The sequence below is a fragment of the Oncorhynchus masou genome, chromosome 29, assembly GCF_036934945.1.
Source record: "Oncorhynchus masou masou isolate Uvic2021 chromosome 29, UVic_Omas_1.1, whole genome shotgun sequence".
Classification (NCBI taxonomy): Eukaryota; Metazoa; Chordata; class Actinopteri; order Salmoniformes; family Salmonidae; genus Oncorhynchus; species Oncorhynchus masou.
Genome location: NC_088240.1, coordinates 74,807,259 through 74,831,792, shown reverse-complemented (window position 1 = coordinate 74,831,792; position 24,534 = coordinate 74,807,259). Strand labels below are relative to the sequence as shown.

Here is a 24,534-nt window from a genome sequence, read left to right as displayed (position 1 = left end):
GACTGTAGTTGTACAGGACTGTGCAGACTGCAGGACTGTAGTTGTACGTTATGCAGACTTCAGGACTGTAGTTGTACGTTGTGCAGACTCAGGACTGTAGTTGTACGTTGTGCAGACTTCAGGACTGTAGTTTACGTTATGCAGACTTCAGGACTGTAGTTGCGTTATGCAGACTGCAGGACTGTAGTTGTACGTTATGCAGACTGCAGGACTGTAGTATGCAGACTGCAGGACTGTAGTTATGCGTTATGCAGACTGCAGGACTGTAGTTGTACGTTATGCAGACTGCAGGACTGTAGTTGTACGTTATGCAGACTTCAGGACTGTAGTTGTACGTTATGCAGACTTCAGGACTGTAGTTGTGCGTTATGCAGACTGCAGGACTGTAGCATGCAGACTGCAGGACTAGTTGTACGTTGTGCAGACTGACTGTTGCGTTGCGCAGACTGCAGACACGTTATGCAGACTGCAGGACTGTTAGTTGTGCGTTATGCAGACTGCAGGACTGTAGTTGTACGTTGTGCAGACTTCAGGACTGTAGTTGTACGTTATGCAGACTGCAGGGACTGTAGTTGTACGTTGTGCAGACTTCAGGACTGTAGTTGTACGTTATGCAGACTGCAGGACTGTAGTTTGTGCAGGACGTTTACGTTGTGCAGACTGCAGGACTGTACGTTGTGCAGACTTCAGGACTGCAGACTTCAGGACTGTAGTTGTGCGTTGTGCAGACTGCAGGACTGTAGTTATGCGTTGTGCAGACTGCAGGACTGTAGTTTACGTTGTGCAGACTGCAGGACTGTAGTTGCGCAGACTTCAGGACGATGCAGACTTCAGGACTGTAGACTTCAGGACTGTACGTTGTGCAGACTTCAGGACTGTAGTTGTACGTTATGCAGACTGCAGGACTGTAGTTGTACGTTGTGCAGACTTCAGGACTGTAGACGTTGTGCAGACTTCAGGACTGTAGTTGTACGTTGTGCAGACTTCAGGACTGTAGTTGTACGTTGTGCAGACTTCAGGACTGTAGTTGACTTCAGGACGTTGCGCAGACTTCAGGACTGTAGTTGCGCAGACTTCAGGACGTTGCGTGCAGACTTCAGGACTGTAGTTGTACGTTGTGCAGACTTCAGGACTGTAGTTGTACGTTGTGCAGACTTCAGGACTGTAGTTGTACGTTGTGCAGACTTCAGGACTGTAGTGCGCAGACTTCAGGACTGTACGTGCAGACTTCAGGACTGTAGTACGTTGTGCAGACTTCAGGACTGTAGTTGTACGTTGTGCAGACTTCAGGACTGTAGTTTTACGTTGTGCAGACTTCAGGACTGTAGTTGTACGTTGTGCAGACTGCAGGACTGTAGTTTGTACGTTATGCAGACTGCAGGACTGTAGTTGTACGTTTGCAGACTGCAGGACTGTAGTTGTACGTTATGCAGCAGGACTGCAGGACAGGACTGTAGTTGTACGTTATGCAGACTGCAGGACTGTAGTTGTACGTTATGCAGACTGCAGGACTGTACGTTGAGCAGACTTCAGGACTGTAGTTGTACGTTATGCAGACTGCAGGACTGTAGTTGTACGTTATGCAGACTGCAGGACTGTAGTTGACGTTGTGCAGACTGCAGGACTGTAGTTGTACGTTATGCACACTGCAGACTGTAGTTGTACGTTGTGCAGACTGCAGGACTGTAGTTTACGTTATGCAGACTTCAGGACTGTAGTTGTACGTTGCGCAGACTGCAGGACTGTAGTTGTACGTTATGCAGACTTCAGGACTGTAGTTGCGTTGCGCAGACTGCAGGACGTTATGCAGACTGCAGGACTGTAGTTGTACGTTATGCAGACTGCAGGACTGTAGTTGTACGTTATGCAGACTGCAGGACTGTAGTTGTACGTTATGCAGACTGCAGGACTGTAGTTGTACGTTGATGCAGACTTCAGGACTGTAGTTGTACGTTATGCAGACTGCAGGACTGTAGTTGTACGTTATGCAGACTGCAGGACTGTAGTTATACGTTGTGCAGACTGCAGGACTGTAGTTGTACTTCAGGCGTTATGCAGACTGCAGGACTGTAGTGCGTTATGCAGACTGCAGGACTGTAGTTATACGTTATGCAGACTCAGGACTGTAGTTGTACGTTGTGCAGACTGCAGGACTGTAGTTATGCGTTGTGCAGACTTCAGGACTGTAGTTGTACGTTATGCAGTGCAGGACTGTAGTTGTACGTTATGCAGACTGCAGGACTGACTAGTTTGTACGTTGTGCAGACTGCAGGACTGTAACGTTATGCAGACTGCAGGACTGTAGTTGTACGTTGTGCAGACTGCAGGACTGTAGTTGTACGTTATGCAGACTGCAGGACTGTGCAGACTGCAGGACTGTAGTTGTACGTTGTGCAGACTGCAGGACTGTAGTTGTACGTTGTGCAGACTGCAGGACTGTAGTTGTACGTTATGCAGACTTCAGGACTGTAGTTGTACGTTGTGCAGACTTCAGGACTGTAGTTGTGCAGACTTCAGGACTGTAGTTGTACGTTGTGCAGACTTCAGGACTGTAGTTGTACGTTGCAGACTGCAGACTGCAGGACTGTAGTTGTACGTTATGCAGACTGCAGGACTGTAGTTGTACGTTGTGCAGACTTCAGGACTGTAGTTGTACGTTGTGCAGGACTGCAGGACTGTAGTTGTACGTTGTGCAGACTGCAGGACTGTAGTTGTGCGTTGTTGTGCAGACTTCAGGACTGTAGTTGTACGTTGCGCAGACTTCAGGACTGTAGTTATGCAGACTTCAGGACTGTAGTTGTGCGTTTGCAGACTTCAGGACTGTAGTTGTACGTTGTGCAGACTTCAGGACTGTAGTACGTTGTGCAGACTTCAGGACTGTAGTTGTACGTTGTGCAGACTTCAGGACTGTAGTTGTACGTTGTGCAGACTTCAGGACTGTAGTTGTACGTTATGCAGACTTCAGGACTGTAGTTTACGTTGTGCAGACTTCAGGACTGTAGTTGTACGTTGTGCAGACTTCAGGACTGTAGTTGTACGTTATGCGACTGCAGGACTGCAGACTGCAGGAGGACTGTAGTTGTGCGTTGTGCAGACTTCAGGACTGTAGTTGTACGTTATGCAGACTGCAGGACTGTAGTTTGTTGTACGTTATGCAGACTTCAGGACTGTAGTTTGTACGTTGTGCAGACTGCAGACTGCAGGACTGTAGTTGTACGTTGTTGCAGACTTCAGGACTGTAGTTGTACGTTATGCAGACTGCAGGACTGTAGTTTACGTTATGCAGACTGCAGGACAGGACTGTAGTTGTACGTTATGACTGCAGGACTGTAGTTTACGTTATGCAGACTGCAGGACTGTAGTTGCAGACTGCAGGACTGTAGTTGTACGTTATGCAGACTGCAGGACTGTAGTTGCAGACTTCAGGACGTTGTGCAGACTTCAGGACTGTAGTTGTACGTTATGCAGACTTCAGGACTGTAGTTATGCAGACTGCAGGACTTAGTTGCAGACTTCAGGACTGTGGTTGTAGTTGTACGTTGTGCAGACTTCAGGACTGTAGTTGTACGTTGTGCAGACTTCAGGACTGTAGTTGTACGTTGTGCAGGACTTCAGGACTGTAGTTCAGGACTGTATGACTGCAGGACGTTGCAGACTGCAGGTGCAGACTTCAGGACTGTAGTTGTGCGTTATGCAGACTGCAGGACTGTAGTTGTACGTTATGCAGACTGCAGGACTGTAGTTGTACGTTATGCAGACTTCAGGACTGTATGCAGACTGCAGGACTGTAGTTGTACGTTATGCAGACTGCAGGACTGTAGTTGTACGTTATGCAGACTGCAGGACTGTGTTGTACGTTGTGCAGACTTCGTTATGCAGACTGCAGGACTGTAGTTGTATGCGTTATGCAGACTGCAGGACTGTAGTTTATGCGTTATGCAGACTGCAGGACTGTAGTACGTTGTTGCAGACTGCAGGACTGTAGTTGTACGTTATGCAGACTGCAGGACTGTAGTTGTACGTTATGCAGACTGCAGGACTGTAGTTGTGCAGGACGTTGTGCAGACTGCAGGACTGTAGTTGTACGTTATGCAGACTGCAGGACTGTAGTTGTAGTTGTACGTTATGCAGAGGACTGTAGTTGCGTTATGCAGACTGCAGGACTGTAGTTGACTTCAGGACTGTAGCGTTGTGCAGACTTCAGGACTGTAGTTGTACGTTTGCAGACTTCAGGACTGTAGTTGTACGTTGTGCAGACTTCAGGACTGCAGGACTGTAGTTGTACGTTATGCAGACTTGCAGGACTGTAGTTGACAGGACTGTAGGTTGTACGTTATGCAGACTGCAGGACTGTAGTGTACGTTATGCAGACTGCAGGACTGTAGTTGCGTTATGCAGACTGCAGGACTGTAGTTGTACGTTGTGCAGACTGCAGGACTGTAGTTATGCGTTATGCAGACTGCAGGACTGTAGTTTGCGTTATGCGTTCAGGACTGCAGACTGCAGAGGACTGTAGTTGCATGCGACTTTGCGTTATGCAGACTGCAGGACTGTAGTTGTACGTTATGCAGACTGCAGGACTGTAGTTGTACGTTATGCAGACTGCAGGACTGTAGTTGCGTTATGCAGACTGCAGGACTGTAGTCAGGACTGTAGTTATGCGTTATGCAGACTGCAGGGACTGCAGACTGCAGGACTGTAGTTATGCAGACTGCAGGACGTTTACGTTATGCAGACTTCAGGCAGACTGCAGGACTGCGTTATGCAGACTGCAGGACTGTGCAGACTGCAGGACTGTAGTTGTACGTTGTGCAGACTGCAGGACTGTAGTGCAGACTGCAGGACGTTTGTGCAGACTGCAGGACTGTAGTTGTACGTTGTGCAGACTGCAGGACTGTAGTTGCAGACTGCAGGACGTTGTGCAGACTGCAGGACTGTAGTTGTACGTTGTGCAGACTTCAGGACTGTGTTGTACGTTGTGTAGACTTCAGGACTGTAGTTGTACGTTGTGCAGACTGCAGGACTGTAGTTGTATGCAGACTGCAGGACGTTGTGCAGACTGCAGGACTGTAGTTGTACGTTATGCAGACTGCAGGACTGACTTCAGGACTGTAGTTGCGTTATGCAGACTTCAGGACTGTAGTTGACTTCAGGACGTTTATGCAGACTTCAGGACTGTAGTTGTTCAGGACGTATGCGTTATGCAGACTTCAGGACTGTAGTTGTACGTTGTGCAGACTTCAGGACTGTAGTTTATGCAGACTTCAGGACTGTAGTTATACGTTATGCAGACTTCAGGACTGTCAGGACTGTAGTTGCGTTATGCAGACTTCAGGACTGTAGTTGTCAGGACGTTATGCAGACTGCAGGACTGACTGCAGGAGTTATACGTTATGCAGACTGCAGGACTGTAGTTGTACGTTATGCAGACTGCAGGACTGTAGTTATGCGTTATGCAGACTGCAGGACTGTAGTTATACGTTATGCAGACTGCAGGACTGTACGTTGCAGACTGCAGGACTGTAGTTGCGTTATGCAGACTTCAGGACTGTAGTTATGCGTTATGCAGACTGCAGGACTGTAGTTGTACGTTATGCAGACTGCAGGACTGTAGTTGTACGTTGTGCAGACTGCAGGACTGTAGTTGTGCGTTATGCAGACTTCAGGACTGTAGTTGTACGTTGTGCAGACTTCAGGACTGTAGTTGTACGTTGTGCAGACTGCAGGACTGTAGTTGTACGTTGTGCAGACTTCAGGACTGTAGTTGTACGTTGTGCAGACTTCAGGACTGTAGTTTATGCGTTGTGCAGACTTCAGGACTGTAGTTGTACGTTGTGCAGACTGCAGGACTGTAGTTGTATGCGTTATGCAGACTTCAGGACTGTAGTTATACGTTATGCAGACTGCAGGACTGTAGTTTACGTTATGCAGACTGCAGGACTGTAGTTATACGTTATGCAGACTGCTGGACTGTAGTTGTACGTTATGCAGACTGCAGGACTGTAGTTGTACGTTATGCAGACTGCAGGACTGTAGTTGTGCAGACGTTGCGCAGACTTCAGGACTGTAGTTGTACGTTATGCAGACTGCAGGACTGTAGTTGTACGTTATGCAGACTGCAGGACTGTAGTTGTACGTTGTGCAGACTGCAGGACGTTATGCAGACTTCAGGACTGTAGTTGTACGTTATGCTGTAGTTGTACGTTGTGCAGACTGCAGGACTGTAGTTGTACGTTGCGCACACTGCAGTCCTGACTGCAGGACGTTGTGCAGACTGCAGGACTGTTATTGTACGTTATGCAGACTGCAGGACTGTAGTTGTACGTTGTGCAGACTTCAGGACTGTAGTTGTACGTTATGCAGACTGCAGGACTGTAGTTGTACGTTATGCAGACTGCAGGACTGTAGTTGTACGTTGTGCAGACTTCAGGACTGTAGTTGTACGTTGTGCAGACTGCAGGACTGTAGTTGTACGTTATGCAGACTTCAGGACTGTAGTTGTACGTTGTGCAGACTGCAGGACTGTAGTTGTACGTTGCGCAGACTGCAGTCCTGTACGTTGTGCAGACTGCAGGACTGTTATTGTACGTTGTGCAGACCGCAGTACTATAGTTGCATTACTTTGCCATAAATGGCATTCTGTAGCTGATGTAGGCTGACTTGGTTTGTGGTCTTACGGCCTCAGTTTGAAAAGCTCTTGCATTTTCCCTCTCAAGCTCCTCTTTCTACTCCTCCTTTCATCTCTAGTAAACTACCAACTCTCCACCCAGCATCACCCCAGCTTTTCTCATATTCCAACCCCACCCATTTTCTCCTCTCAACCCCTTTTCTCCTCTCAACCCCGTTTCTCATCTCAACCCCTTTTCTCCTCTCAACCCCTTTTCTCCTCTCAACCCCTTTTCTCCTCTCAACCCCTTTTCTCCTCTCAACCCCTTTTCTCCTCTCAACCCCTTTTCTCATCTCAACCCCACCCCGTTTCTCATCTCAACCCCACCCCGTTTCTCATCTCAACCCCACCCCGTTTCTCATCTCAACCCCACCCCGTTTCTCATCTCAACCCCACCCCGTTTCTCATCTCAACCCCACCCCGTTTCTCATCTCAACCCCACCGCGTTTCTCATCTCAACCCCACCCCATTTCTCATCTCAACCCCACCCCGTTTCTCATCTCAACCCCACCCCGTTTCTCATCTCAACCCCACCCCGTTTCTCATCTCAACCCCACCCCGTTTCTCATCTCAACCCCACCCCGTTTCTCATCTCAACCCCACCCCTTTTCTCATTTCAACCCCACCCCTTTCTCATCTCAACCCCACCCCTTTCCTCATCTCATCTCAACCCCACCCCTTTTCTCATTTCAACCCCACCCCTTTTCTTATTTCAACCCCACCCCTTTGCTCATCTCAATCCCACCCCTTTTCTCATCTCAACCCCACCCCTACTCTCCCTCTCTTTCACTCCTATTATTTTTATTTACAGCTCATGCTTTAGCATCCTCTATAATAGTGTATCATTACTGTTTCTATTGCAATGCCAATATATTTGCATTTATACAGCATGTACTTTCATGACCACTAACTTTACAGAGATCTCGCTCTCCCTTCCTCTCTCTCGCCCTCCAGTTCGTCGATCTTTGCAGCAGTGGCCTTCTACATGAAGCACCTAGGAGTGAAGTCCAGGGTAGCTGACAGTAAGAAGTCCAGAGGGTTCTTCAGGAGACCCCTTGGGAAGGTGAGTCTGTCTGTATGTCTGTCTGTCTGTCTCTCTGTCTGGAGTTCACAGTCCATACCACACACCAACCTATCCAGTATTATTAGACTGTACTTGTCATAATGCGCTCTCTCTTTGTCTCTCTTCCTCCCTCTCAGAATAAGAAGAGTGAGGAGTCCACTAAATCTAAACCGAAGGGGGGTTTTCCCAACATCCTCAGCGCCGCCGGTGGCTGGATTGCTGGCAGCAGTACGTACCAGTAGTGTCATAATATGAGATGAGATTGTACTTTATCAATACCCAAGGGGAAATGAGTTTGTCTTCCTTAAGTAGTTAAAAAACAACACACAAATATTTACAGTAAATACATACTGTATGCACTACTAAATACACACTGCATACACTACTAAATACACACTGCATACACTACTAAATACACACTGCATACACTACTAAATACACACTGCATACACTACTAAATACACACTGCATACACTACTAAATACACACTGCATACACTACTAAATACACACTGCATACTGAAGGTACAGAGAAACAGAATAGATGATATATCGTATAAGCTATGTCAGGTGTTTGATTATCGATCGCCATCTAAAAGGGGGTCTACCAGAATGACCGTAGTGCCTGTATAAGACAAAGTCTTTGTAGAATTAAAAAGAACCCGTTGTCTTGCCCTGTGTTCTTCTTTCAGCTGAGGTCAAACTTCCTAAAGTGGAGGCTGAAGGTACCACCGTCTGGCTCTCATCTCCTCTTCCCCACCCCTTTATCTCTAGAATGGTTTAGTCCTTACTAATCAACCCTAAAGCATGTTTGCATGTATCAAATCAAACCCGGAAGGGGCCGAGGGGAATGGCAAGTTTTTGATTTGTTGACTTGCTGTTTTGCGTTGAGGTGTAATCATTGGTGTTTTAATAGGAGGACTAACCACATACACACACACGCTAGAGCTTGGCGGAAAAAATGAAAATCTGTGATTTTCTGTGATTTTGCTATACAATGTTCCTGTAGATTGTTCTAAAACCGTTATTTGGTCAACGGTAATAGCCTATGCGTTATGTTGATTCCTGCAGAAATTTGACGTTTGGTGCAACTTTGAAATTTGATGTTTGGAGAAACGTGGATAACCGTCAGAATCTGACGTTAAATTGGTAAAACCGTGAGCTCTTGTTGTTCATCAAGTAGCCAAGGTCAGGCATCCCGGGTGGCCAGTGGTTAAGGGCGCTGTACTGCAGCGCCAGCTGTGCCATCAGAGTCCCTGGGTTCACGCCCAGGCTCTGTCGTAACCGGCCGCGACCGGGAGGTCCGTGGGGCGATGAACAATTGGCCTAGCGTCGTCCGGTTTAGGGAGGGATTGGCCGGTAGGGATGTCCTTGTCTCATCGCGCACCAGCAACTCCTGTGGCGGGCTGGGCGCAGTGCGCGCTAACCAAGGTTGCCAGGTGCACGGTGTTTCCTCCGACACATTGGTGCGGCTGGCTTCCGGGTTGGATGTGCGCTGTGTTACGAAGCAGTACGGCTGGTTGTGTTGTGTATCGGAGGACGCATGACTTTCAACCTTCGTCTCTCCCGAGCCCGTACGGGAGTTGTAGCGATGAGACAAGATTGTAGCTACTACAACAATTGGATACCACCAAATTGGGGAGGAAAAAAAAAGTAGCCTAGGTGCTGGAAAGTTGTTGTAGCCTATATAGATTAATAAATTAGCCTACATTTACTGATAGATTAATAAATTAGCCTACATGTCTATATAGCAACAACATCACCAGCTAAGGGTTTTGAGTTCCCACTGCTATCTCAGTTGACTTACTTGGCACTGGAAATCAATAGTCAAAATGTCATGTAAAGTAGCCTAACTGTCCCTTTTAAAACGTTTAGTTTTATTGTTGTAGGCTATTTATTGTTATTGAGCAAAATAGTTACATTCATCACATTATCACATTTTGTCCATCTCGCCCAGCTCTAGCACCTCCCTCAAACATGATTTATTGCTGATTTATCATTATCGAAACAATTGGTCAATTTAACACAACATGGATTTTTGTCCATCTCGCCCAGCTCTCTCTCTCTCTCTCTCTCTCTCTCTCACACAAACACACACACACACGATAGGTCTGTCGTAGGGTTGTGAACATAGGCACAAAACTGTCCCCACCCTGAGTATGATTAACCCTCCTCTCTCACCACAGATTGACTGACTGCCCTATAATCATCCTGTCTGTCTCTGTCTGTTTCTTACTCTCATGGTCTCTCATGGAAATGACTGACTGTTTTGACTCTGTTTTTTTCAATGTCATCCCTTTTACCATCTATTTTTCTCTCTCTCTCTCTCTCTCTCTCTCTCAGTGGATAAAGAGAAGGTGAATCAGGAGCGTAAGGTTTCCAGCGGCCTCGCCCTCTCTCGAGGCTCCTCCGCCCCTGATGCTGCTCCTCCAGCATTAAACAGGAAGTCTGTTTCCACAGGATCCTCCCCTCATCAGGGTTTGGAGGTCAGCGAGGGCTCAGGGGTTCACATCAGTGTGACCTCCAGCCCAGACTTCTCCCACAGCGAGATAGGTAAGGCTGATTGGACGGCTACATGGTAGCATAGCAACACCCAACCTAACTTAGGGTGTGTTCAGTGAGGTGAATCTGATGTGTGCTTTTTTCCCTCTCCCAGGTCTGTTCAGCAGTCATTCGGACCCCCAGTTGGTGGTGGAGGGGGCGAGGTGTCCCCCGCGGGGATGGCAGGGGGGCTGGCTGTATGGGAGCCCCCCTCATCCAATGAACCCCCCCTGGAGGAAAACCTGGACAAAGACAGGTGAGAGAGGTAGTAAGGGAAAGGGATAAATAGAGGAAGAGAGAGGTAAAGAGAAGGGGGGGGGTGGAGTAAATGAGATGTATAAACTAAAGACCAACATAGACCCAACACCTTTAGGTAGAGTTGAACATAGTCAAGCAGTTTAAAAAGGTTAGGGGTCAGTGGCTATGCTAAGGCTGAGGAAGCTTGGTAAAACTCCCTCAGTGTCTCCGTCCGTCCCTGCTGTGTACTGTGCTGCCGAGCCTACCTACCACACCTTAACCCTGCCCTGCCAGAGCAGCTCCATGTAGCGAACATCACTAAGACCCACCCAGCATTTGGAGATGGACCCTTACTGGGGCTACAGGGACCTGGTCTTCCCCTCCAGCCCCCAACCCCTCCTCCTCCCTTCTCCTCTACCACAAATCTCTTGTTTTGTTTACCTGTTCTCCACTTTCTTTCACTCTGTGTGTCCATTTTTCATGTTTGTTTGCTCCTCTTCCAAAGCACCACTGCTGTCTCCTTGTTTGTGCGATGCTGACTCTGCTCAGTTATTCAGAGCAAGTTAAGTGTATAATAGTTAACATTGTACTGTAGTGTGTCATCGTGTCTGTGTGTCTGCAGGCTAGACTCAAGTACCAGAGCTGGGGAAACCTGGTATAACGTTGTTGTTATGTTGTCTGGGGTTGTACGTCTGTCTGATTTGGGCATTCATTGTGCTATATTTGGTTTGTACAGCATACAGGCTTAAGTTCATTAAGTTGACTTTTACTGTGCTTCAGTCGTGCGGTCCAGCTTTAGGTTTGTCTGCTGTCGGCTTTATCCCAGTCCTACTGTAGGTGAAGCAGTGAGGTCTGGTTCACTTTCATGTCTGTTGCTTGCAGAAGGCATCAGTGTGTGTGGTTCTATAGGGTTCCGCTATGTTCTGTTGTCCAGTCTTCACAGGGCTTCATGTAGTACCATGTCCAGGACAGCAGACGTCTTGTGTTTGTGGGCGTGCTTTGCTTTCTGTGGTTTTACAGTGCGTTCAGTGCTGCTAGGCTCTGTCCGTGTGCTGCAGCGGTTGATGGGGAGAGTTGGAGGTTTGTAGAAAGGGGGTGTGTTACTGTTGAATGGTTGTGGTGGTTCTGTAACTGTCCTGTCCCGTGTTTTCACAGATGGAAGACAAGGTGGGTTTCTACTTCTCTGCGACAGGGATACGGACACGCACTGGGCCTCATATTGATAACACACGGTCCATCCTGCATTACTGTGTACACACACACACACACACACACACACACACACACACACACACACACACACACACACACACACACACACACTGCATGGCTAAGTATTGTTTATCCTGTACCTTGAAGTGACGTGAGTGGGCTGTGATGTTAGAGAGTAATAGTCTTCGTGTGTGTGTGTGGGATTGGAAAGCTGATAAGCCCAATTGATTGCCATTTAACATTGCGTAATTGAAAGGCCTTGGTACACAGACACACTGAGATGTTACTAAGGACCGCTTTCTTAACTTCTAGTGTTGAGGTAGATGGGCTTCCAATGTGTTTCTAATAGGGCTAGTCATTAAGCAGTAACCCAGGACTGTGTGGAGTGTCTCTGCTTCCAATATGTTTCTAATAGGGCTAGTCATTAAGCAGTAACCCAGGACTGTGTGGAGTGTCTCTGCTTCCAATGTGTTTCTAATAGGGCTAGTCATTAAGCAGTAACCCAGGACTGTGTGGAGTGTCTCTGCTTCCAATGTGTTTCTAATAGGGCTAGTCATTAAGCAGTAACCCAGGACTGTGTGGAGTGTCTCTGCTTCCAATATGTTTCTAATAGGACTAGTCATTAAGCAGTAACCCAGGACTGTGTGGAGTGTCTCTGCTTCCAATGTGTTTCTAATAGGGCTAGTCATTAAGCAGTAACCCAGGACTGTGTGGAGTGTCTCTGCTTCCAATGTGTTTCTAATAGGGCTAGTCATTAAGCAGTAACCCAGGACTGTGTGGAGTGTCTCTGCTTCCAATGTGTTTCTAATAGGGCTAGTCATTAAGCAGTAACCCAGGACTGTGTGGAGTGTGTCTATGCTCCTGATTCTAACCATCCATTCTCTGTCACATCTCTTGTGTGCTTTTCTTTTGATCCTCTATATTCCTTTGACATCACATTGACTTCCTCTCTAATGGTTCTCCTGCTTGGATCCACTTTATCCTAATATCTCCCGTCTTTGTTGTTCCACTCTGTACTTTTTGGTTTGGTCTTTTGGACCATTTCCTTGTGGTTCCTGTACTCCTCACTCTGTCTGTCTCTCTACTTCCTCCCCTGCCTCCCCTACTACCATCCTCCTTGAATTTTTCCCACCCACTGGCTCTCCTCTCGCTCTCCTCTCTCCCTTCCCTCAATGTACTTTCCTCCTCCCTCCCTCCCTCCCTCCCTCCCTCCCCCTCCCTCCCTCCCTCCCTCCCTCCCTCCCTCCCTCCCTCCCTCCCTCCCCAGGCGTGTGGGACGCAGTGAGAGTGCTCGTGTGGACAGACATTCCTCCCGTCGCTGTGGCTCCTCCCGGGCCAAACAGTCGCGTTCCCGTAGCGACGTGGACCTGCAAGCCGCCGCCACGGCAGCACGCTCCTCCCCGACCTCTCCCCATCCCTCGTAAGGCAGACCCCTACCCCCCCTTCTCTCACAGGGGGAGAGAGAGCAGCACAGCCACAGATGGACAGAGTCACTGATGGACGGACTGACTGACTGACTATACTAACTGATGGACAGGCAGGCAGACTGACTATACAAACTGATTTTCAAGCAGACTGGCTGACTATACTAACTGATGGTCAGGCTGACTGACTGACTGACTATACTAACTGATGGTCAGGCTGACTGACTACTAACTGATGGACGGGCAGGCTAACTGACTGACTATATTAACTGATGGTCAGGCTGGCAGACTGACTATACTAACTGATGGTCAGGCAGACTGACTATACTAACTAATGGACAGGCAGGCTGACTGACTGACTGACTGACTATACTAACTGATGGACAAGCAGACTGACTGACTATACTAACTGATGTACAAGCAGACTGACTGACTGACTATACTAACTAATGGACAGGCAGGCTGACTGACTATACTAACTGATGGACAAGCAGACTGACTGACTGACTGACTACACTAACTGATGGACAGGCAGGCAGGCTGACTGACTGACTACACTAACTGATGGACAGGCAGGCAGGCTGACTGACTGACTACACTAACTGATGGACAGGCAGGCAGGCTGACTGACTGACTACACTAACTGATGGACAGGCTGACTGACTGACTATACTAACTGATGGACAAGCAGACTGACTGACTGACTGACTACACTAACTGATGGACAGGCAGGCAGGCTGACTGACTGACTACACTAACTGATGGACAGGCAGGCAGACTGACTGACTGACTATACTAACTGATAGACAGGCTGACTGACTGACTATACTAACTGATGGACAGGCAGGCAGACTGACTGACTGACTATACTAACTGATAGACAGGCTGACTGACTGACTGACTATGCTAACTGATGGACAGGCAGGCTGACTGACTGATTGACTATATTAACTGATGGACAGGCAGGCAGACTGACTGATTTACTGTACTTACTGATGGACGGACAGCCAGACTGACGGACAGGCTGACTGAATGACTATACTAACTGATGGACGGACAGCCAGACTGACGGACAGGCTGACTGACTGACTATAGTAACTGATGGACAGGCAGACTGACTGACTATAGTAACTGATGGACAGGCAGACTGACTGACTATAGTAACTGATAGACAGGCTGACTGACTGACTGACTATGCTAACTGATGGACAGGCAGACTGACTGACTATAGTAACTGATGGACAGGCAGACTGACTGACTATAGTAACTGATAGACAGGCTGACTGACTGACTGACTATGCTAACTGATGGACAGGCAGACTGACTGACTATACTAACTGATAGACAGGCTGACTGACTGACTGACTATGCTAACTGATGGACAGGCAGGCTGACTGACTGATTGACTATATTAACTGATGGACAGGCAGGCAGACTGACTGATTTACTGTACTTACTGATGGACGGACAGCCAGACTGACGGACAGGCTGACTGAATGACTATACTAACTGATGGACGGACAGCCAGACTGACGGACAGGCTGACTGACTGACTATAGTAACTGATGGACAGGCAGACTGACTGACTATAGTAACTGATGGACAGGCAGACTGACTGACTATAGTAACTGATGGACAGGCTGATATTACTGCCCAACTAACTTTGCTTTACTGACTGTCTGATGTCTAAGACAGAAAGGCTGAGTGAGAGTGAATGGAAGCTTCTTCCACTGTGTCCCCAGCAGCTTCATTAAGACAGGAAGAGATCCATGCTGAGTGACACAGCTTGACTGGAGGAGGAGGGTCAGAGCCAGAGTTATTTTCTTAGTCAGGGCTACAGTACCAACTGTAACTACATGTAATGTTAGTGCTGTGTGTGGATTATGTAGACTTTGAACCAGCCAATAGCGTACTGTCCCAATCCAAATGCTTCTCAACCCAAGCAGGTTTTCTAGCTTCGCGTTAGATTATTTTCATATTATCGCCCATACCCTTTATTCCCATACCCATACCTGCCCCTCTCCTCCTCCTCTGTCCTCCTCTCTTCTATCAGTGTTGATGAAGGGGTGTTACTGCCCGAGGGTGTGCTCCCAGGTCTTTCCCTCTCTGGCCCCACCCCCCAGCAGGAGGAACAGGACCCTCGCCTCCTGGAGCTGGAGCAGGACCCGCCCAACTGGAGAGAACACACCCCCCCAGACACCCTCAAAGACCTCAGCAAGAAGGAGACCAAGCGGCAGGAGGTCATCAACGGTGAGGAGGGATGGGGAGAGGGGTGGGGGATGGAGGGATCCATTAGAAGTAATTGCAGTGTAGTAACATTGAGCTGCTGCTCATCTGATGCAAAATATTGAGAATGAATTGGCACTAGAGGAATCTCTCTCCTCTCTCTCCTCTCTCTCCTCTCTCTCTCCTCTCTCTGTCTCTCTGTCTCTCTCTCTCTCTCTCTCTCTCTCAGAGTTGTTTGCGACGGAGCACGCCCACGTGCGCATGCTGAGTGTTTTGCAGACAGTGTTCTGGAAGCCTCTGGAGAGAGAGGAACTCATGACCGCCACAGAGCTGGCCACCATCTTCCCCAGCCTGGACGAGATCATAGACATGCACTGTGAGTACGGTTCCACCGCTGCTTGACCGTAGTATCACCATAACCCCGTCTACAGTACAACCACATGACCAATGTACTGCCACTGTAACCCCCTCTACAGTACAACCACATGACCAATGTACTGCCACTGTAACCCCCTCTACAGTACAACCACATGACCAATGTACTGCCACTGTAACCCCCTCTACAGTACAACCACATGACCAATGTACTGCCACTGTAACCCCCTCTACAGTACAACCACATGACCAATGTACTGCCACTGTAACCCCCGCTACAGTACAACCACATGACCAATGTACTGCCACTGTAACCCCCGCTACAGTACAACCACATGACCAATGTACTGCCACTGTAACCCCCTCTACAGTACAACCACATGACCAATGTACTGCCACTGTAACCCCCGCTACAGTACAACCACATGACCAATGTACTGCCACTGTAACCCCCTCTACAGTACAACCACATGACCAATGTACTGCCACTGTAACCCCCTCTACAGTACAACCACATGACCAATGTACTGCCACTGTAACCCCGCTACAGTACAACCACATGACCAATGTACTGCCACTGTAACCCCTCTACAGTACAACCACATGCCCAATGTACTGCCACTGTAACCCCGCTACAGTACAACCACATGACCAATGTACTGCCACTGTAACCCCCTCTACAGTACAACCACATGACCAATGTACTGCCACTGTAACCCCCGCTACAGTACAACCACATGACCAATGTACTGCCACTGTAACCCCCTCTACAGTACAACCACATGACCAATGTACTGCCACTGTAACCCCCACTACAGTATGACCGCCTAACCCCTGACATACAAACCAAAATTACAGTATGACTACATGACTGCCAATGCATGGCTGTGACCGTTACCCGACAACAGCACTTCTACAGTTCTGATACTGGCTGAAGTCAGTCTGACCAATGTAAATTGTAGGGCGGGGAATTGCCAAAGACCTCACGATACGATGTTACCACGATGCCTAGGTGTCCAGACGATATATATTCCGATTGGATGCTGTAATTTTATTGCGATTCCATGTTCCAAACATATTGTTCACCATATGTCTGCTGCAGGAGGACAAGAGAGAGTCATGAGAAAACGAGTTTTGATCAGTCATGGAAATAAAAGTGCTGAAAACCAATGGGTTCCTTATTTAAAGAGAAGATGGAGAATAAGCTCTGATGGGAAAATACTGAAACTTTGGTGCAACTAGCGCAAAAATAATATTGCGATACTGTGAAAATGAAACGGCATACCTTCCAAAATGATATCCTGATACTGTGAAAATGAAACGGCATACCTTCCAAAATGATATCCTGATACTGTGATAATGAAACGGCATACCTTCCAAAATGATATCCTGATACTGTGATAATGAAACGGCATACCTTCCAAAATGATATCCTGATACTGTGATAATGAAACGGCATACCTTCCAAAATGATATCCTGATACTGTGATAATGAAACGGCATACCTTCCAAAATGATATCCTGATACTGTGATAATGAAACGGCATACCTTCCAAAATGATATCCTGATACTGTGAAAATGAAACGGCATACCTTCCAAAATGATATCCTGATACTGTGATAATGAAACGGCATACCTTCCAAAATGATATCCTGATACTGTGATAATGAAACGGCATACCTTTCAAAATGATATCCTGATACTGTGATAATGAAACGGCATACCTTCCAAAATGATATCCTGATACTGTGATAATGAAACGGCATACCTTCCAAAATGATATCCTGATACTGTGATAATGAAACGGCATACCTTCCAAAATGATATCCTGATACTGTGATAATGAAACGGCATACCTTCCAAAATGATATCCTGATACTGTGATAATGAAACGGCATACCTTCCAAAATGATATCCTGATACTGTGATAATGAAACGGCATACCTTCCAAAATGATATCCTGATACTGTGATAATGAAATGGCATACCTTCCAAAATGATATCCTGATACTGTGATAATGAAACGGCATACCTTCCAAAATGATATCCTGATACTGTGATAATGAAACGGCATACCTTCCAAAATGATATCCTGATACTGTGATAATGAAACGGCATACCTTCCAAAATGATATCCTGATACTGTGATAATGAAACGGCATACCTTTCAAAATGATATCCTGATACTGTGATAATGAAACGGCATACCTTCCAAAATGATATCCTGATACTGTGATAATGAAACGGCATACCTTCCAAAATGATATCCTGATACTGTGATAATGAAACGGCATACCTTTCAAAATGATATCCTGATACTGTGATAATGAAACGGCATACCTTCCAAAATGATATCCTGATACTGTGATAATGAAACGGCATACCTTCCAAAATGATATCCTGATACTGTGATAATGAAACGGCATACCTTCCAAAATGATATCCTGATACTGTGATAATGAAACGGCATACCTTCCAAAATGATATCCTGATACTGTGATAATGAAACGGCATACCTTCCAAAATGATATCCTGATACTGTGATAATGAAACGGCATACCTTCCAAAATGATATCCTGATACTGTGATAATGAAACGGCATACCTTCCAAAATGATATCCTAATACTGTGATAATGAAACGGCATACCTTCCAAAATGATATCCTAATACTGTGATAATGAAACGGCATACCTTCCAAAATGATATCCTGATACTGTGATAATGAAACGGCATACCTTCCAAAATGATATCCTGATACTGTGATAATGAAACGGCATACCTTCCAAAATGATATCCTGATACTGTGATAATGAAACGGCATACCTTCCAAAATGATATCCTGATACTGTGAAAATGAAACGGCATACCTTCCAAAATGATATCCTGATACTGTGATAATGAAACGGCATACCTTCCAAAATGATATCCTGATACTGTGATAATGAAACGGCATACCTTCCAAAATGATATCCTGATACATAACTGTATCAATATTTCCCCTCATCACTAGTAAATGAACCCTAGTCCCAACCGTAACCTCAGTCTGACCATAATAACCCAACCATAAGTCTACCCCAGTCCAACCGCTGTGTTCCCTGTGTGTTTCTGTGCAGATGCTTTCTACGAGCACCTGAAGAAGCTGCGTCAGCACAATTTCATTGTCAAGGCCATCGGAACCACGTTACTCAATAGGGTAAGGAACAGGTCACCTTCCACTACTCCCCCTGTCTGTGCCCCTCACCCCATCTCAGCCTAACCCCCTCACCCCATCTCAGCCTAACCCCCTCACCCCATCTCAGCCTAACCCCCTCACCCCATCTCAGCCTAACCCCCTCACCCCATCTCAGCCTAACCCCCTCACCCCATCTCAGCCTAACCCCCTCACCCCATCTCAGCCTAACCCCCTCACCCCATCTCAGCCTAACCCCCTCACCCCATCTCAGCCTAACCCCCTCACCCCATCTCAGCCTAACCCCCTCACCCCATCTCAGCCTAACCCCCTCACCCCATCTCAGCCTAACCCCCTCACCCCATCTCAGCCTAACCCCCTCACCCCATCTCAGCCTAACCCCCTCACCCCATCTCAGCCTATCCCCCTCACCCCATCTCAGCCTAACCCCCTCACCCCATCTCAGCCTAACCCCCTCACCCCATCTCAGCCTAACCCCCTCACCCCATATATGAAGTGGATACTTAGGGAAATGGATCCCTAAAGAAAGCTTTTAATCACTCCCTCTTTCTCTCTCTCACTTTCTCTGTCCCCATCTCTCTCTGTCTAGTTTGGAGGGACGGAGGGTGAGTGGTTTCAGAAGCTGACGTCTAGGTTCTGTAGTCACCAGACGTGGGCCCTGGAACAGCTGAAGATGAGACAGAAGAAAGACCCTCGTTTCAACTCCTTCATACTGGAGGCAGAGAGTCGGCCTCAGTGTCGTAGGCTGCAGCTGAAGGACATCATCCCCACTGAGATGCAGAGGCTCACCAAATACCCCCTACTGCTGGAAAACATTGCCAAGTGCACAGGTCTGTGTATGTCCTTCCCTGCTCACATTCAGATAAACAGAGAGAGTGTGTGTGTTGTGACGTGTTGTGTGTATTCCTGTAGAGGACACCTTGGAGAAGGAGAGTATTCAGCAGAGTGCAGAGTGCTGTAGGAAGATCCTCAACCACGTCAACGAGGAGGTCAAACAGATGGAGAACTTGCTGGTGAGACACACACACACACACACTCAAACTACTACTATTCTTATAAGTGTCTGAGGGAAAGTATAAATGGTTTTTCTCTTTCCCTCCAGACCCTGAAAGACTATCAGCGCAGGCTGGACACCTCAGGACTCAAACCCAGTAATGAGCTGTACCTGGAGTACAAGGTGACTGACAATAGTGAGGGCTTCTTGTAGTGTAGTCCAGTGCTCTTCATGCTATCCTTTCTACAGTTGTCCCATTCTCTCATTCTTTATCAGTCTCTATTGTTCTCTTCTCATCTCAGTACCTTGACCTGGCCCAGAGAAGGATGATCTATGAGGGGCCTCTGACCTGGAGAGTGACCAAGGAGAAAACATTAGGTGCACTATCAACTCTACAAACATTAGTTTTAATGTATCAACCAATTGTCTGTCTGATTTAATTTTACACAAACCCAAACTTTTGTTCTTCTGTTGTTTACTTCCTGCCCCACTCTCCCCCTCCTCTCCTATCCACCCTGTTCCTGCCCCACTCTCCTCCTCTCCTCCTCTCCACTCTGTTCCTGCTCCACTCTCCTCCTCCTCTCCTCTCCACCCTGTTCCTGCCCCACTCTCCCCCTCTCCTCTCCACCCTGTTCCTGCCCCACTCTCCTCCTCTCCTCCTCTCCACTCTGTTCCTGCCCCACTCTCCTCCTCCTCTCCTCTCCACCCTGTTCCTGTCCCACTCTCCCCCTCCTCTCCTCTCCACCCTGTTCCTGCCCCACTCTCCTCCTCTCCTCCTCTCCACTCTGTTCCTGCCCCACTCTCCTCATCTCCTCCTCTCCACTCTGTTCCTGCCCCACTCTCCTCCTCCTCTCCTCTCCACCCTGTTCCTGCCCCACTCTCCTCCTCCTCTCCTCCTCTCCACTCTGTTCCTGCTCCACTCTCCTCCTCCTCTCCTCTCCACCCTGTTCCTGCCCCACTCTCCCCCTCCTCTCCTCTCCACCCTGTTCCTGCCCCACTCTCCTCCTCTCCTCCTCTCCACTCTGTTCCTGCCCCACTCTCCTCCTCCTCTCCTCTCTACCCTGTTCCTGCCCCACTCTCCTCCTCCTCTCCTCTCCACCCTGTTCCTGCCCCACTCTCCTCCTCCTCTCCTCTCCACCCTGTTCCTGCCCCACTCTCCTCCTCCTCTCCTCTCCACCCTGTTCCTGTCCCCCTCTCAGAAGTGCAGTGTGTGTTGCTGGGGGATCTGTTGGTGTTGTTACAGAAGCAGGATGATAAGATGGTGCTGAAGTGTCAGAGTAAGAGTAACATTGCTGTTCAGGAAGGCAAGCAGATGCTCAGCCCTATCATCAAACTCGACTCTGCCTTTCTCCGAGAGGTGGCCACAGGTGAGACACGCACATCTTTAAATATTTTATTTGAATGCACAAATCACATTACAGTCCCGAAGGATTCAAACATTTCAAAGATTCACAGATACATGGACACACGTAGTGTCAAAGCACCTTCTCCACCTTCTCCACACAGCTAGGCTGTCCATGACAAAGAGTAATGAGCAGTACCTTGCTAGCTGCTTTGCCTTTTTCCCTATGCAGTCCTGCAATCTGATGGCCATGCACTGTTAGCCTATGTACACGGCCAAAGGTTGTTCAGGCATGACTCAAGAGGCTGGTATTTCAGAAACTTGACAGCACAGGGTCTGGTCCATGTAAGAGTCAAAAGAGCAACCCACTTCCAAAAAGAGCATCTGTCTCCGGCCTTCCCCCACAACAACAACACCTGCCATATTTGGTATTCAAGAAAACACAACATCATCAACATGGAGCCGCACACACACACACACACACACACACACACACACACACACACACACACACACACACACACACACACACACACACACACACACACACACACACACACACCTACCTTGCAGGAATATGTCATCTCAATCCCCCTCTCTTCTGTGCCTCTGTCAGACCGTAAGGCTTTCTACGTCATCTTCACCTGGGACAGCGGGGCTCAGATCTACGAACTGGTGGCTCAATCTGTCGGGGAGAGGAAGAAGTGAGTGTGGGAGAGGGAGAGAGAAGGGTTTGGGAAGAGGAGAGGAGAGGGAGAGAAGGGTTTGGGAAGGGGAGAGGAGAGGAGAGGAGATAAGGGGATGGGGGGAGAGGGAGAAGTGAGTGAGGGAGAGGGGGAGAGAAGTGTTTGGGAGGGGAGGCGAGGAGGGAATTGGGAGAGGGAGAAGTGAGTGGGGGAGAGAAGGGTTTGGGAAGGGAGTGGAGAGGGAGAAGTGAGTGTGGGAGAGGAGAGAGGTTTATGGGGAGGGAGAAGGAGAGGTGGAAGATATGAAGATAAAGACGAAGCACCAACTGTAGTGGTGATGTGGCTTTGTTGTGTGAAGCTGGACAGATGTGATCAAGATGGCAGTAGATGAGCTGAAGAAGACAGGACCTCCATCTGACCTGAAAAGAGGAAACAGCATCTTAACTGGAGGAGGAGGAAACCCATACAGCCCCACCACGTGAGTCAACACAGCTCTGAGTGTGCACTGTTATAAGCCAGTCCTCTGAGCACTGATCACATTTCACATTTTAGTCATTTAGCAGACGCTCTTATCCAGAGTGACTTAAAGGAGCAATTAGGGTTAAGTGCCTTGCTCAGGGTACATCAACAGATTTTTCACGTAGTCGGCTGGAGGATTTGAACCAGCGACCTTTCTGGTTACTGGTCCAGCGCTCTTAACCGCTTGCCTACCTGCCGCTGATCTCATTTCTTTCTCTCCTTCTCTTTCTCGCTTTCTCTTTCTTTCAGGTTTCCTCAACCCCCTCTCAGCCCCACTGAAAATGGAGGAGTCTTGTTGAAAAACAGCATTGGTGAGAACAGACAACAAAGCACCTCTTTCAAGCCATTGAGCTTCTAGATGTTGATAATGTCGTTGTTAATGGTGCTATTACTGATGTTTATTTAGTTACTGCCAAGACTGTTACTACCAAGACTGTTACTGTGTTACTACCAAGACTGTTACTGTGTTACTACCAAGACTGTTACTGTGTTACTACCAAGACTGTTACTGTGTTACTACCAAGACTGTTACTGTGTTACTACCAAGACTGTTACTGTGTTACTACCAAGACTGTTACTGTGTTACTACCAAGACTGTTACTGTGTTACTACCAAGATTGTTACTGTGTTACTACCAAGACTGTTACTGTGTTACTACCAAGACTATTACTGTGTTACTACCAAGACTGTTACTGTGTCTTTACTGTTACTGCGTTACTACCAAGACTGTTACTGTGTTACTACCAAGACTGTTACTGTGTTACTACCAAGACTGTTACTGTGTTACTACCAAGACTGTTACTGTGTTACTACCAAGACTGTTACTGTGTTACTACCAAGACTGTTACTGTGTTACTACCAAGATTGTTACTGTGTTTTTACTGTTACTGTGTTACTACCAAGACTGTTACTGTGTTACTACCAAGATTGTTACTGTGTTACTACCAATACTGTTACTGTGTTACTACCAAGACTGTTACTGTGTTACTACCAAGACTGTTACTGTGTTACTACCAAGACTGTTACTGTGTTACTACCAAGATTGTTACTGTGTTACTACCAAGACTGTTACTGTGTTACTACCAAGACTGTTACTGTGTTACTACCAAGACTGTTACTGTGTTACTACCAAGACTGTTACTGTGTTACTACCAAGACTGTTACTGTGTTACTACCAAGACTGTTACTGTGTTACTACCAAGACTGTTACTGTGTTACTACCAAGACTGTTACTGTGTTACTACCAAGATTGTTACTGTGTTACTACCAAGACTGTTACTGTGTTACTACCAAGACTGTTACTGTGTTACTACCAAGACTGTTCCTGTGTCTTTACTGTTACTGCGTTACTACCAAGACTGTTACTGTGTCTTTACTGTTACTGCGTTACTACCAAGACTGGTCCTGTGTCTTTACTGTTACTGCGTTACTACCAAGACTGTTCCTGTGTCTTTACTGTTACTGCGTTACTACCAAGACTGTTACTGTGTCTTTACTGTTACTGCGTTACTACCAAGACTGTTACTGTGTCTTTACTGTTACTGCGTTACTACCAAGACTGTTACTGTGTCTTTACTGTTACTGTGTTACTACCAAGACTGTTACTGTGTTACTACCAAGACTGTTACTGTGTTACTACCAAGACTGTTACTGTGTTACTACCAAGATTGTTACTGTGTTACTACCAAGACTGTTACTGTGTTACTACCAAGACTGTTACTGTGTTACTACCAAGACTGTTACTGTGTTACTACCAAGACTGTTACTGTGTTACTACCAAGATTGTTACTGTGTTACTACCAAGACTGTTACTGTGTTACTACCAAGACTGTTACTGTGTTACTACCAAGACTGTTCCTGTGTCTTTACTGTTACTGCGTTACTACCAAGACTGTTCCTGTGTCTTTACTGTTACTGCGTTACTACCAAGACTGTTACTGTGTCTTTAGTGTTACTGCCTTACTACCAAGACTGTTACTGTGTCTTTACTGTTACTGTGTTACTACCAAGACTGTTACTGTGTCTTTACTGTTACTGCGTTACTACCAAGACTGTTA

At 47.3% G+C, this 24,534-nt stretch overlaps 1 protein-coding gene across 1 annotated transcript in view; it reads left to right on the top strand.

Annotated features, from left to right (window-relative positions):
• The window catches only part of LOC135520531 (rho guanine nucleotide exchange factor 1-like), an 83,144-nt gene that overhangs the window by 34,671 nt on the left and 23,939 nt on the right, over positions 1-24,534 (top strand). The window contains 19 exon segments of the mRNA XM_064946148.1: positions 7,622-7,730; positions 7,868-7,958; positions 8,422-8,454; positions 10,073-10,282; positions 10,386-10,427; positions 10,430-10,526; positions 11,663-11,674; positions 12,987-13,139; positions 15,197-15,393; positions 15,599-15,745; positions 18,860-18,939; positions 19,526-19,766; positions 19,849-19,949; positions 20,039-20,113; positions 20,233-20,308; positions 21,130-21,297; positions 21,889-21,976; positions 22,317-22,436; positions 22,727-22,788. Coding sequence (XP_064802220.1) covers positions 7,622-7,730; positions 7,868-7,958; positions 8,422-8,454; positions 10,073-10,282; positions 10,386-10,427; positions 10,430-10,526; positions 11,663-11,674; positions 12,987-13,139; positions 15,197-15,393; positions 15,599-15,745; positions 18,860-18,939; positions 19,526-19,766; positions 19,849-19,949; positions 20,039-20,113; positions 20,233-20,308; positions 21,130-21,297; positions 21,889-21,976; positions 22,317-22,436; positions 22,727-22,788 — 2,102 coding nt within the window.